At 32.9% G+C, this 13,405-nt stretch overlaps 1 protein-coding gene across 1 annotated transcript in view; it reads right to left on the minus strand.

The window, feature by feature from the left end:
- The window catches only part of LOC109704373 (transcription factor MYB44-like), a 5,427-nt gene extending 4,876 nt beyond the window's left edge, over positions 1–551 (minus strand). The window contains exon 1 of the mRNA XM_020225123.1: positions 6–551. Coding sequence (XP_020080712.1) covers positions 6–390 — 385 coding nt within the window. The 5' untranslated portion in view covers positions 391–551. The remainder of the gene's footprint in view (positions 1–5) is intronic.
- Positions 552–13,405: the final 12,854 nt, after the last annotated feature.

Raw genomic sequence — 13,405 nt, forward strand, 5'->3', positions numbered from 1 at the left:
CTTGCGCTTGAGGGTGGAGTTCCAGTGGTTCTTGATGGCGTTGTCGGTGCGGCCGGAGAGGAGGCGGGCGATGGTGGCCCACTTGTTGCCGAAGCGGCGGTGGGCGCGGACGATGGCGTCGTCCTCGTCGGGCGTGAAGGGGCGGTGCTCGACCTGCGGCGAGAGCTGGTTGCACCACCGCAGCCGGCACGACTTCCCCGACCTCCCAGGTATGGATTTGCTGATCAGCGACCAGTTCCTCGCCCCGTGCTTCTGCACCAGCCTCTGCAGCGCCTCGTCCTCTTCCGGACTCCACGGCCCCTTTATCCGATCCATCACCACCCCCACCCCCACCCCCTCTTTACTACTACTACTACTACTACTACTACTACCACCACTACTATTCCTCATAATAACAACAACAATCTTAATCACAACACCAATAATAGCCTCTAAAAAAAAATAATATATCAAGGGTGAGAGGGAGAGAGAGCAACTTTGGAGTCGTGGTAGAAAGAGAGAGAGAGAGAGAGAGAGACTGCAGATCGATTGGGGTAGGGGGGAGTTGGGAAGACGAGGAGGAGTATATAAGAGGGAGAGGGAGAGGGAGGAGGGGGGTGACCGGGAGCAGCCGGTAAGAGTTAACCGGCAGTAAGGGGGGAGGGGGGGGCGTTGGGGGGCGCGCAGACCCGCTTCTTCCAGGCAGGCGGTTGTTTGCATACAGCTGGCACCTCGACACGCGTCGCCCGCTCGTTGCGTTTCCTTTTCCCTCCTTTCCTTTTTCCCCTCCCCCCCTCCTTCTCATTAAACGGATAAATAAATAAATTCTACGTTTGAATTTGATCCCCCAATAATCTCTTCTTATATAATTTATTAATAATCTTCAAACTTTACCATATTATTATTATAATAATTTTACTGAAACTTTCAAAATTATTATTCATAATAATTTAATTATTAAGTTAACTAAATATTTATATATATTATTAATAATTAATATGTCAGTAATTCGGCAATACTTAGTTAACTAATTGAATTTATAAAATTTAAAAATTAACATTAAATTTTAGGGACTAAAATATCATCATTTTTATTTATAATTTGAGGACAAAAACGTGTAATTTAATTTAACATATATATATATATATATATAAAATTAATAAAAAAAATGCGACCTCCCCGTGTCGTCGATATAATATCTCATCCTCACCCCCGCCTTCGACAACGCCCTCTAACTAGAAAGCGCATTTAATCCCTGCCGTCCGTTTCTGGACGGTGGGAGCTCAACGTTCGATTTTCAGATTAGGAGCGTTAGATACCACCGACTATCATAGAACCGATCCCGGCCGTCCGTTTCGATGGACGGTGGTGATCGCCTGTTCGGTTGCCCCGGCAGTTAAGGAAAGAATGGACCCGGTTCACAATGTTTTCTGTGGACCGTTAGTTGATCCGCCTCCAATTAAGTATTTAGAATACTAGCTAACCTCATAATAATAATAATAATAGTGACGTATCTTTTTCAAATTTCAAAATTATACTCATTTATTAATATCTCCACAAAGGATTAGCTTACTTGTTAGGTTTTGTCACGGTTGAAACTAACCAATCTCTAATCTTAATTCTTTCCGGTATAAAAAATAAATAAATAAATCTGTATATATTTATAATAAACTGAGCAATCATTTCTCGTGTAGGGCTAATCAAAGCCATCGCCCTATCATATCATCTAGAATGATAAAGATGAATTATTGATCATGCCCTCTAATTTTTATGTGATTAGAAGTTTTTATCGTTCATTTTATGTGCGCACTAAACACTTCAAAAGAGTGTTTGGTTCTTCCGAAAACTTTGAAAAATTATTTTTTCAAAAAAGAAAATTTATGACAAACATTATTTTTCAATTGTAAAGTGGGAGAAAAAGTTTTAAAAATCTATTAGTCGGAAGATCAAGGATACTAACCAAACATATTATCCAGCCAAAAATTCGTTCTTCAGAAAAAAAAAAAAATTTTTCGAAGAACCAAGCATTTGGTGAGGAGTAATCTCGTAGTCAACATCAAGCTAGTAGAAATTATCGTATATTATGATTTTGATTCCTTCCGTCTTCTTGAACAATTTATAACATCTAACTACTTGAAATTACACAACTTTTCTCATTATAGCCTGTTGAACTGGGTTGATCATCTCACTATCTAGAAACATGGCAGCTGATAATAATCAGTATTAATTAAATAGGAAGATGTGGTGCAGAGTACAAATTACAAAATAAAAACTGGACTTTGAATTTAAATAGTGCAATAGATCTCCCATGTTCTCTCAATCACTGCAGCTAAAGAAAAAGGGCTGGTGATTGATGGACTGGTTTACTCACCTGATTGGGCTCGAAACGATGAGGACATCAACGGCTGCAACTCGATCTTTCCCCAGTGGTTCGTTGACCCGTTTACTTGTGGGATTTGACTCAAATTCGATTTTTTTGAAAAGAATTTAAAACAAAATATTATAGTGGGTCCCACCACCCTCATATAAGGTGGTATGCTCAAGTTGAATCTGGCCATGAAAAATCATGTATAGATATAAATATGGATGCTGTCTCTATGTCTATAATAATACAATTGTAAATCTAACACCCTATGCTTTTTATCGACCGTCCCTAGAGCAAGTGGCAAAGGACATGGTGGTTGGTATCGGAGACCCAAGTTCGAATTCTAGTTGATTCACATTTCCAGCTAAGTTTATTTCTAAATGAAATAAACGAAGCGGGTAGCGTCCTATCTATCTCTCAAAAAAAAAAAAAACACCTCATGCTTTTTATAGTCTAAATTTACAAAGATACAAAATATACAAAATTTATCCGAACTTTCTTTCTACTAGTTTGAACTAGTTATCCAATTTACCGAAATTTTAATTTTATTATCCAAACTTTTAATTTGTTTGCTTTGTGTCAGCCAACGATACTTCTATTTTAAAATTTAAGCTAATTATTTATTTTTATAAATTTGTAGCTGTGAGTTTGAATGATATTTACTGATTATACCTGTAAAAAAAAACGAAATATTAAAATTTTAAAAATAAAGTATTGTTAACTAATTCAAATCAAACAAACTGAAAGATTGAGCAATAAAACCAAAAGTTTAAATAATTCATAATTTACATATGTGTTGCACTTCTTTTACCAAAAATACAAAGGCTACATCACAAAAAATTTCTATACAAATATCCATTTTTTTACTTTACCTTCCTCACTTGAAAAAATTTATTTTTCATCTCCTCAACATTTCAAATTGTTGCATTTATCCTCCCTCTATCAGGGTTCCATTACTATTTTGTCCATTTCTTATAAATTATACCGAAAATAACCCTTCAAAGTGACACAAATATATTAAAAATTTATTTTTTTTCTTATAAAAGAGGTAAGAACAATTTGATTATTTTGTGCCCTCTCTATTAACACCGTACTTTTCTGAAATTATATTTGAAGTTTTAACTAGGTAAAATATAGATTTTTAAAAGCTGATATTTATAGAGGGATTTTCTATAATTTAGCCAAAACAAAAAGTAAAACCTTTAAATACCTACCTCCATAGTTTCAGCGACCTTCTCACATTTAGTGCCTTGTGATTCAAAATTATCAATTTATGGCTATTGATTTCATTTCTTACATCATTTTATTATCGGATCACCACCATTTTTTTGCGTTAAATTAAGAACAAACGTTAAAAAATTAAAGGGTACTAAAAAAATATTGATTGACCTAATGATGAACAATCTAATAGTTTTTTTGGCATAAATTTAACGGAACATAAGATGAAAAGCTGGCGAAAAACTAGACATATCTTGAAATCATATGGGCACTGCAACTAATACACTTTAAACAACAGGAAAATTAAAGTAAAAATGTGTGAAATTACGGGGTGGTTATAAACAAAAAAAAAGAGGTATTTTGAACGGACGTGAGTCACCGGGGTTCCTGTGGGACCCCAAACAGGTTTGCGTTTGTGTGTCCGATCCCAGCGGGCATTAAATCAGAACCGTCCCAAACCAAAAACCGATCCTCCCAAAGTCCCCCCACCCCCACCCCCTCTCCTCCGTACGTGTGTACATTAGCGACTACGACGTCCGTTTCAAGAGCGGGGCTCACTCTCAATTATGAAATCACGAACCAACGAATGAACCCGCGGCCCCCATAACCGCAAGACGGCTAGCGAACTGCAAGTTAAATAGTAACGGTAACAATGATAATAAATAATATAAATTTTCATTTGTTAAATATTCGTGCGAGGAATACAGGAGGCCTACGCTACAAAGTAACGACACGTACGTTAAATAATAATAATACTAATTTAATTAAATAATATATATATATATAATATAATTAAGAATTGTGTTGAGATGTAGGGGCAGATAGGGACTATTCAGGGATGGAGGAACCAGCGATGGACTATGCCGAGGTTTTTGTTTTGACTGAGTGCCAGCCTGGAGAGCATTCCATCTAATTTCAAGTGCCCCACTGAGTTATCTTATCCGCATGGCGGTCTATTAATACCTTAAAAAGATATATATATATTTAGATAATAATAATAATTAATATAAAGTATTATATATATATATATAATAGAAAATGAGTTCGCTATACTTAAAAGTACCCCAGTTATTGGTAGTTGTAAATTCAGCCCTTGGATTAAGGGATGGTGCGGTAGGATGATGTGCACACCTAGGGTTGGAGCGGTTAGTTTGGTTGAATAGTACTCATCTAACGGATAAAAATGATTAAAACGTAGATTTAACGTAAAAAATCTACAAGCACAAAGTCTGGAGCTTATCCAAGCACCATACCAACCCTCTCTCTCTCTCTCTCTTCTCGTCCTCTCCTCAGTCTCTCTCTCTCTCTCTATATATATATTAATATAACTATATACTAGACATAAAGTTCGGCACTATACTATCGATAGCACGTCAACCGCTGGCCGTGCACCCAAGTTGTTTTCGATGATCGGCTTCAAATCGACGATCGCTCCGTTAGACTTGATCTACACCCTATGAAAAGTATTTACCAAACTAAATTTCAGATTTTTTCGATATCATTTGACAAGTATCAAAGATCTCAAAATGGGAATTGAATGCCGATGTGGTGGTTTGAAAGTTAACGGGTTAAAATATATCCAAATCCGATGAAAAATTTAAGAAAACTCTTTTCACTATTTATAGTAAGATCATATATGACTTGAATTAAATCTTCTATCATCATTTTTTATGAGATTTTATTTTAGCCATTACAATTTTAGACTACTTGTTGATAGGTAAATGGTATCTCGACAAAATTACCGAATCTTAGTTTCTAAATACTTTTAATATGTAGATCATAGTCTAAACGGAGCCTGATCGTTCGATTTGAAAGCCACCATCATCGAAAGCAAACTTGTAGCAACGAAGCGCTCCATGCTACGAAATATAGTAGCCTAGCTCTCTCTCTCTCTCTGATAGGTATATTCACTCACCGCAAGATTCTTGCGTCTCGGGTAATACAGCTTTTATGGGACTCACACGGATAGATTCATCTAATCTGAATCCTTCTTTCTGATGTTGATGGATCTCAGGCCACCAGCATGTACGTGCCCGAGTGACCGCAATCCGTCTCGGATCCAGTATTTTAAGCTGAGAATGTTCTCCATGTTTCTCGGCTCGAGTAGTTTTTGTAGGACGGAAATCGCGAGAACTAACACCAGTTTTGTTCTAGCCGCATGCTTACACGCACTAGACAAAGCTGACATGATAGAAGGAGCCACCTCATCCTCCATCATCTCCCCCTCCCTCATCTCTCTCTCGCTCCCTCTCTATATATATATATATAAATAATAGTATATTATATATTGTATAGTATATAATTATATATATTCGAGTTAGAAGACTTTTAAAGCTACCAACCGCCTTAGTGCTTCTAAATTCTATCCTTGGATCCTACTTTTTACTTATTAATTATCCTTTGGATCAAATACTTATTTCACCTATCACCACTTACCTGCCCATCAATCTCAACCCCTACATCTCTTCATCCAAGGTAAAACTCAAACACCATCTCGTGTCTTTTGAGAGTCTAAGTTATTATAATTATATAATAATATATATATTATATAGGTGCGGCTAGGAGCTTTGTGAACACGGAGGCCTGCCCGTGCTCCACTTTGTTCCGATGTCGGACTTTTGAATCGACGATCGCTCATTGACAAGATCTAGAGTATTCTGAATATTTAGAAAATAAATTTCTGCGATTTTTCGATATCCAATTCTGTCTAGTGATCGAAGTGGTCTTCAAAATTAACGGGCTGAAAAATAAAATGCTTACAAAATATGATATATGATATTAAAACATTTATGACAAACTTATTATCTGTTTATACGGTATTAAAGCCCCTTTTCTATCAAATCATGTGATTTGGAATATTCTACACCGTTAAACTTCAACCGGCTTACTACGGCGTCTAATAATTATTGATTTTGAGCCCCTCGATCACCCCTAGCAAACTGAATATAGAAAAATCTGCAAAATTTATTCTAGTACTTCATATACTCAGATCAACCTAATGGAGCGCGATCGTCGATTCGAAAGTCCGAACATCAAACAACTGAAGCACAGAGGGTCTCCGTGCTTCGCAGAACATACCAGCCTACTATATTAATATAGATAATATATATATATAATATATAATATTAATTAATATTATTATAATATAGTGTGGCTACTATGGCATCGGAACACAGAGCCTCGTGCTCCAGCTCGTTCGATTTGGCGACTTCGAATCGTCGATCGCTTCCGTAAATTTGATCTAGAAGTATTTGAAGTACCCTAGAAAATAATAAAAAATGTAATAAATGACATGAAAAATTTTAAATCACACGATATTATCTTGTTTATAATACGTAGAACAGAATTTCTATCTAAAAATTTCACGTGATTTGGATATCTACACAGCGTTAAATTCTTGCAAACGGCTCCTACAGCCAACTTAAAATTTGTTGATTTGAGCCCATAATCGATCCACTAGCAAAGATATCGAAAAATAACAAAATTATTTTCTAGGTACTGCCAAATACCTAGATCAAGTTAATGGAGCGCGATCGATCGTTCGAATAAGTCGCAACCACTCGAACACGAGCTGGAAGCACAAAGGTCGCGTGCTTCCATACGCATTAGTGACCCCACTAATATTATTATATAGATATATATAATTAGTATATTATATGATATATAAAATATATAGTATAATAATATATATTATGAAATTGCACAAAAATCCATCAAATTTAGAAAATATTTATAATATATAGATAATATATATATATACTATATATCATATATATATATATAGTATCATATATAGATCTAGTATATATTATATTATATATCTATATATTCTATGGATAATTGCACAAAAATCCCTCAAAATTTTAAAAATATTTATTTACAATCTTTTTTCTTCTATCCAAATACCTTTCATATCGGTTCTTCAGTTATTCCAAAATACTCTAACAGTTACATCGTTAAGGTAATGTAGTTAAAATGTCAGTTAAATATCAACACAATAAAAAAATATTAAATGACACTTTTGTCCTAACTTAAAGGAAACTAATAAATATTAGGTGATGGTAGAAAGGTATACAAAAAGAAACAAAAAGCATAAACTTTAGCCCACTAACTTAAGAAAAATAAAAAATCGATGATCGGTATAAGGAAATATAAGTTAAAAGCGAAAAATATTATTTCATAGAGATAACAAAGTCATTAAACAAATTCAACTTAGGGTAATTAAAATAAATGGAACATAAAAAGGATAAATTTCAATATAGTCGTCCAAGAGGGGTAAATTACAAAGTTGAAACTTTTCAGAGTATAAAGTAATTCCCCGCTATATACTTATTGTAAACAGGCTGAAAATAAAACTACAAAATATGATGAATGATATAAAATTTAGATCAAAACTTATTGATCTGTTTTAAATACGGTATAAAAATTTCTACTCAAAATTTCATGTATTTGGATATTTCTACACGTTAATCTTCGCAACGCGCTTACTCGGCCGTTAAAATTATGGATGTTTGACCTTCGTCAATAGGCAAATATATAGAAAAATCGAAAATTTATTTCTAGTATGTCATATACTCAGAGATCAACTCTAATGGAGACCGATTCGTCATTCGAAAGTCACGAACATTCAAAAACAACTTGGAAGCACGAGGGCTCCGTTTAGCTTCAGAGCATACCAGCCTACTATATATATTATTATATATATATTAATATATATATATATGTATATATATTATATATAAATAGTGTGGCCTACTATGCTGATCGAAGCACAGAGCCTTCCAGTGCTCCCAGTCCTTGTTTCGAATTTTGCGATCTTCGATCGTCTATCGGGCTCCGTTAAATTTAGATCATAGTAGTATTTGAAGTTACCTAGAAATAATAAATAATGTAAATAATATGACATTAAATTTATAAATCAAAGATTATTGAATCGTTGTGTTTAATATTAAAAATTTTCTAATCAAATTTAAACAGTGATTTGGATATTTTACAATCCGTTAAACTGCAAACAGACGCTCACTTACATGCCATTAATATTTTTGATTTGAGCCATTCGAATTCACTAGGTCAATGATATCGAAAAATAACAAGAATTTATATTTCTTTTAAGGGATCTCAAAATAACTCTTTAATACAAGTTTAATGGAGCGATCGACGATCGAAAGGTGCAAACGAAAACGAGCTGGAAGCACAGAAGGCTCCGTTCGCTTCCGATAGCATATGTACCTCACTATATATAATATATATATATATATATATATATATATATATATATATATATATATCTATATATATTATATATATATTATTAAGTAAGTCACAAAATCCATCAACAATTTAATAAATTTATATATAATATATATCATATATATATATATATAGATATATATATAATATATATATTATAATATATATATATATAATTATATATATATCATTAGTGATAATATGCACAAAATCCTCAAATTTAAAGATAAATTTTTATTTACTCTTTTCTTTTTCTTTCCATATACCTTCAAATATGTCTTCACGTTATTCGCCAAATACTCTAACGTTTATCATCCTTAGTTAAATGATTGAGCTTAATGTAAATAAATATCAACTACAATCTAAAAAATATTAAATTGACACTTATGGTTCCTTCAACTTAAGAGAAAATAAGAAATATTGGAGATTGGTAGAAAGGTATATTCAAAAAATCAAAAAAGCAATAATACTTGTATGCCCCTAAACTATAAAGAAAAAATAAGAAAAGATCGTAGATGGTAATAAGGAATATAATTTTAAAAGGAAAAATAGTTATTTCATAAGAGATAACAATAGTCATTAACAAATATCAACTCTAGGGGTATATTTAAAATAAATGGAACATAAAAAGGATAATTTCAATATTAGTCTTCCAAGAGGGGTGTAAATTAGAAAGTTTGGGAAACTTTTCAGATATATAAGTAATTTCCCTATAATTATTGCACTTTTGATCCTTAAACTATAGAAGCACGTATCAACACTTAAAGTCCCGTGTTCAGTACTTTAACAGATCGATAAATTTTAAATGTTATTTTTATGATTTTCTGCTTTTTTACTTTAGTACTTTATAATTAATTTAAAGTTTGTCAATTTAGTATTCTATGATTTTATTTTTCTCTTTTCATGAACTCCTCCTTCGTTAACATTTTTAATTTCTATCATACTTTCTCATCACTCGTAGTTCTCAAACTTTACATTGTTACAGTTTCTGATTTAAACTCTTTTAAATTATTATTGTAACTAAGTTTTACTTTTCAATTTAGATGACTTATTGCGACCTATTACTGATGAGTTCCCAAACTTTGCATCCTTACAATTTCTAGCTTAAACTTTTTTTAAATTATTATAATAACTAAATTTTACTGTTCAATTTAGATGACTTAATGTGACCTATTACTGATGAAACAGTGATGTTATAGTAATTTAATCGTGTAGCAATAATTAAAATACTATATTCTTGTTACATTAGTAACATATCATTATTTAGCTAGTTAAATTTTAAGCGAAAAATCGTAACTATTTTGAGAGTTTGATCGCCAAACATGCACTTTGTAGTTTGAGGACCCAAAAGTGTAGTTTAGCTTATACAGTTAAACATGTATAAGAGCACCCGCAACTACATGAGATTTTGAAATGAATCTCTCAACTTCAGTTTTTGTATTTAATTTTCAAAAAATTTGATTATTTGAAATTAATTCGTCCAAAAATATTAATCATTTTACTAAATTCGCTGATACGTTACTCAATTTAATTATTTTAATTAATTTTTAGCAAATAAAATTAGACCAATTGATAGATAATAATTTACAGAGTCATTAAATCTAAATTTTTAATCTAATTAATTATAAAACCTCAAATAAAAACAATTTGAAATTGAGCAAGCTTCAATAAAAAAAGAAAATAAAGATTGGGTAGTCTTTTTTCCCATTAAAAGAACTCGTTGAATAGAAACAAATTTGACACATGCAGCGAATTGGGTTGCTCAATAAGATATTATTGGAGAGCTCACCACTGAAATTTTCTTATATATATTTTTTTGTTATCTACATCATAATTAATAAATCTATGGCTTTAAAAGGAACCTAACAAATCAGTTAAAAAGCACAGGTTTAACAAAGGCAGAGCATATATTTGACCCATTTTGATTCAAAAAATATATAAAGAATGTATAAAAATAATGAAAAATAATTAATAACATTTTGATTGAAGCTTTCAACAAATCTATGAGAGATCGTTTATTTTTTTTCCCAGTGCCTTTGATTAGAGTTGTAAGTTCATGTATAATCGATGAAAAATAATAATGTACTAACATATTTGAAAAAACAAAATAGCAAATAAAAATAAATCTGAAGTACACTGTAGGAATTAACAAAAAAGATAGTTCAATAGTATCTTTGTAAAAAAAATACAAAAGTATGATACAGCGAACAAAAATAATGCTGAGCGGATGTTTGTTTCACCAAAGTGAGTAGGGTTGAAGTGATTTTCAACCATAAATATCTACTTTTTTTTATTTGGTTCATTATAACTTTACTTTTGATCGAAATTCAAACATCTAAAAATATCATAATTGATTTCGATCTATCTCGAACCGAAGTCAATTACGAGAAAAATAAGTGAAAAAATAATAATAAAATCTTAACTATGAAAAACTTCAATTTTTGCGCAAAATAGTAGCATCATTCACTTCACTTGTTTTCTTCGTTTTCTTTATGTTTTTTTGGGCAAACTTCAATATGCCCTTCTTGGAGTTAGTTATTTTTAATTTGTCATCCTATGATTCAAAATATTGTTCAAAATTTTATACTTAACTATTATGCAGTTATAAAAAAGAAATTCACTTTTTTTATTATATTTGATAGAAAGTATTTTTGATAAAAGTAAACATAATATTGTAGAATAATTAAATATAACTTTGAGTCATACGGTGCGATAAAGTAAAAATAAGCTAAATTATACAGGGACAAAAAATAGCGACCCATATACTTCATATTGGGGTGTATGATTTACATCCATCTATCTAATCTGAGAGAATTTTTTATTTGGCCAATGTCACAGGTACCCCCCAAAAGAGATCTCATCCATTATATGGATGGAATGTAAGATGTATATTTTTTTTAAAAACCGTACAAGTAGCTTTTTTTTTTTGTTATTTTTCATATCACGTAATAAATAAAAAAAATCTTATATTTTAGATGAATAAAATGTATGATGTGCCTTTCGTGCTTCCAGCTCGTTCGGGCTTCGTCGTCGGATCGTCCTGTCAAACTTGATCCTAGACTATTTGGAGTACCTAGAATAAATTTTATTATTTTTTGATATCATTTGCCTAGAGGCTGATCGAATGGCTCAAAATCAATAAATTTTAATGGGCCGTAGTGAGTTCGTTTGCAAATTTAACGGGTGTAGAAATACCAAATCCGTGAAATTTTGGAGTAAAAATTCTTTATACTATATAAAACAAGATCAATATCTTTGATTTAAAATTTAATGTCATTATTATTACATTTTGTAATATTTTTAATTTCGCTGCGGTTGATTTTGAGCCGCCTTGCCGTTCAAAATAGCAAATGATAACCGTAAATCATAAAATATTATCTAAGGTACTCAAATACTCTAGATCAGTTCGGGCCGTGACGACTTCGAAGTCGGCATCGACGGAGATGGAAGCACGGATAGGCTCCAGTGCTTCCGAAAGCATAGAGCCTCTTTTTTTATAATGGTTCTCCTATCTATCTAGGAGACTACTCTCTCTCTCTTCTCTCTCTCTCTCTGCTCTGACTCCTCTCGCCTCATCATATATATATATATATATAATATATATATATATATATATATATATATATATTAGTCCCGGCTATTCGGGCTAATTAAGGATAGGAGACTCGTTTTCGTTTTGATGTCGACTTCATTGAGATAATCGGCACCCGTTGAAACTGATTCACAATTTAGAACCAAATTTGTAATATTTAATAATCATTATCAAGTTCGATCTTAAGCAGTTTGACGTCATAAGTATAAGTAAAATAATCTTCTTAAAATAGAGGTTAGACTTTCTCTCATAATCAGGGTGGGGGGAGTTTTTTTGTTTTCTATAAAAATTTAAAGTGGATTGCTCCTGCACTGTAACAAGCAAAACGACTCATATAGGCGTCTGTCGTTTTACGACACTTTGATCACCATGTAAATAATTTTTAAAATTTATAAAATTTAGTTCTAGATATTTAAATACTCTAGTCTTTGGCTCAATCCAGATTCGGAATCCTTCTCCAGAACAGGTGACCCCCACCCAATAGTCCAATCGGGGATGGGGTTGTCATGGGTTTAATAAGAGACTAGACACTAAGTAATAATTAACCTGGGCTTAAGCGTTTGGGCCGTTGTGTTGGGCCCAAAGAGTTATTGTGCTAGTGGGCTGGGTCGTTAGCATTTGGTATCAGAGCCGGTTCACGGAGCTGGACATGTGTGCGAGTCTCGTGGGGCCAGGGTCTAGATGACGCTAGCGAGACGAGTCTCACATAGCCTGTGAACTTGGGCTGTGTGTATTTGGACTGACGAGGGACGTTCAGGGCCTTAAGCCGGGGGGGAGTCTGTGACACGCCCAATAGTCCCACATCGGATGGAATGAGGTGTCATTGGGTTTAATAAAGAGACTTAGACACTAGTAATAATAAGCTAGGGCTTAAGCATTTTGGGCCGGTTGTTTGGGCCCAACGAGTTATTGTTCTAAAGTGGCTGGTCGTTACAACCAGTGATAGGACACTATGCTACTATCCTAATTATATAGATAGTAAGCTCTAGCCTATATATGAT

The sequence above is a fragment of the Ananas comosus genome, unplaced genomic scaffold, assembly GCF_001540865.1.
Source record: "Ananas comosus cultivar F153 unplaced genomic scaffold, ASM154086v1, whole genome shotgun sequence".
NCBI classification, from domain to species: domain Eukaryota; kingdom Viridiplantae; phylum Streptophyta; class Magnoliopsida; order Poales; family Bromeliaceae; genus Ananas; species Ananas comosus.